General features: G+C 36.9%; 1 protein-coding gene across 1 annotated transcript in view; it reads right to left on the bottom strand.

Annotated features, from left to right (window-relative positions):
* Positions 1-274: 274 nt before the first annotated feature.
* YARS2 (tyrosyl-tRNA synthetase 2, mitochondrial) overlaps positions 275-1,995 on the bottom strand; it is a 47,071-nt gene continuing 45,350 nt past the window's right edge. Inside the window, exon 5 of the mRNA XM_006874765.1 lies at positions 275-434. Coding sequence (XP_006874827.1) covers positions 275-434 — 160 coding nt within the window. The remainder of the gene's footprint in view (positions 435-1,995) is intronic.

The raw sequence follows: 1,995 nt of genomic DNA on the forward strand, positions 1-1,995 counted from the left end.
ACTACAGGGTAGAAAAGATAGGATTTAAAAAAAAGATTTAACTCTGAAAATCAGTTTACTATGGTAATCCTTAATGTCTGCAGGTCAGGAAACAAAACATTCCATTGTCACACAACAACCCAATTATAACCAATTACTCACACTGTGAAGCCTAGAGTATACTCCATTCTGGTTTTGCTTTGCATGAGTGATGGTCTAAGTCCTGGAGACAACATTTCGTATATCTTGAGAGAAAATAATGGATAAAAGTTGTTTAAACAACCAGGAATTTTCATTACAGCTGAAGCCATTTTATGATATAGAAATTCCTTTTTCCAATTTTAAGTAGTGAAAGTCCATTCTTGAGAATATGTTGTCCAACAATTAAAACACTCTCAGGATTTGTTACTTGTCTGTGATTTATACTGACTCCACCTTCAGTTATCATCCGATATCTAAAAACAGAAATGTTTAGAAGAGGTCAATTTAATCATAGTTGATGCAGACCACGAATGCCATTAAATTTCATTTAAATCTCAGAGGAGTCCCAAGTCTTGGATTATCTTCATGCTCACTTTGTCGTTAAGTGCAACTGAGTCAGTTCTGGCTCAGTGACCCTGTATAGGGTTTCTGAGAAGCGGCTAGTAAATTTGAACAACTAACCTTGCAGGTCAAATGGACCTTGCAGTCCAGTGCAGCATCACACACTCCATATGATCACATTATTATATTTCCCCTTTATGTGTTTCTAAAGGAGATTTAAGCAATAGGTTTCTGTGTTTAGTGGAGAAACTAGCAGGCATATCTAACAAGTCTTGATAGAGCTATTCAGTAGGTAGTGCAGAATCACTTTCTGGAGAGCCTCCCTATCCTAAAACGAAAAAGAAAATAAATTTCCAAAAATTGAACAGATTTCCGGTTGGGGCTATAGCAAGGAAAACCAGGTAGGGTATGCTCTGGTGAGAAGGGAGGGGAATCTCACAAAGGAAGTGCTCATAGAACAACTCCAGAGCTCTGGATCTACCATAAAATACAGGACTTCAGTTTCCCGCACTTGCAAGTGAAAAAATCATGATGATTAAGGAAAATACCGGTAAGTTAGGAATCTGGAGACGGGACTCCCTTGGTGACTTCTCTTGGTGACTACCCTGCCCTAAACAATACAATCAGCCAACTGAACCTCATAGATGTGTACAGAGCATTCAACCTAACAACAGCATAATACACATCTTTTTCCAGTGCACATGGAACATTTTCCAGAATTGACCATGTGCTAGGTCACAAAGCAAGCCTCCATAAGTTTACAAATATCAAAATTCTACAGAGAATCTTTTTACACCACAATGCTATAAAACCAGAAATCAACAATAAGAAGACCAAGGAAATAAAGTCAAATACAAGGAAACTGAACAACACCCTGCTGAAATGCAACTGGGTAAAAGAAGAAATTAAACATGAATTCACAAAGTTCCTAGAAACAAATGAGAATTAAAAGACAACATACCAAAATCTTTCGGACCCGGTGAAAGCAGTGCTGAGAGGACAATGTATTGCAATATATGCGCATATCCAAAAAGAGGAAAAAACTAAAATCAAACCATTAACACAGCATCTTCAACAATTAGAAGCAAACCAGCAGAGGGAACCTACAGTCACCAAAAGAAAGAAAATAATAAAGAGCAGAAATAAATGAGATGGAAAACCGAAAAACTATAGAAAGATCAACAGGACAAGAAGCTGGTTCTTCGAAAGGATTAATAAAGTTGACAAACCATTGGCAAAACTAACTAAAGAAAAGAGGCAGAAGACACAAATAACTCTCAGTAGACACCACATGGGTGAAGTCAACAGAACCAAGCAAAATCAAAAGGATAAGAACAGAATACTATGAAGAGTTGTACTGCAACAGATTCGAAAACTTAGATGAGATGGATGTTTCTAGAAAACCATGACCTACCTAAACTTACTCAGAATGAAGTAGAAAACTTGAACAAACCCATAACAAAAGAAGAAATT

This window comes from Chrysochloris asiatica, unplaced genomic scaffold, assembly GCF_000296735.1.
Source record: "Chrysochloris asiatica unplaced genomic scaffold, ChrAsi1.0 scaffold00299, whole genome shotgun sequence".
NCBI classification, from domain to species: Eukaryota; Metazoa; Chordata; class Mammalia; order Afrosoricida; family Chrysochloridae; genus Chrysochloris; species Chrysochloris asiatica.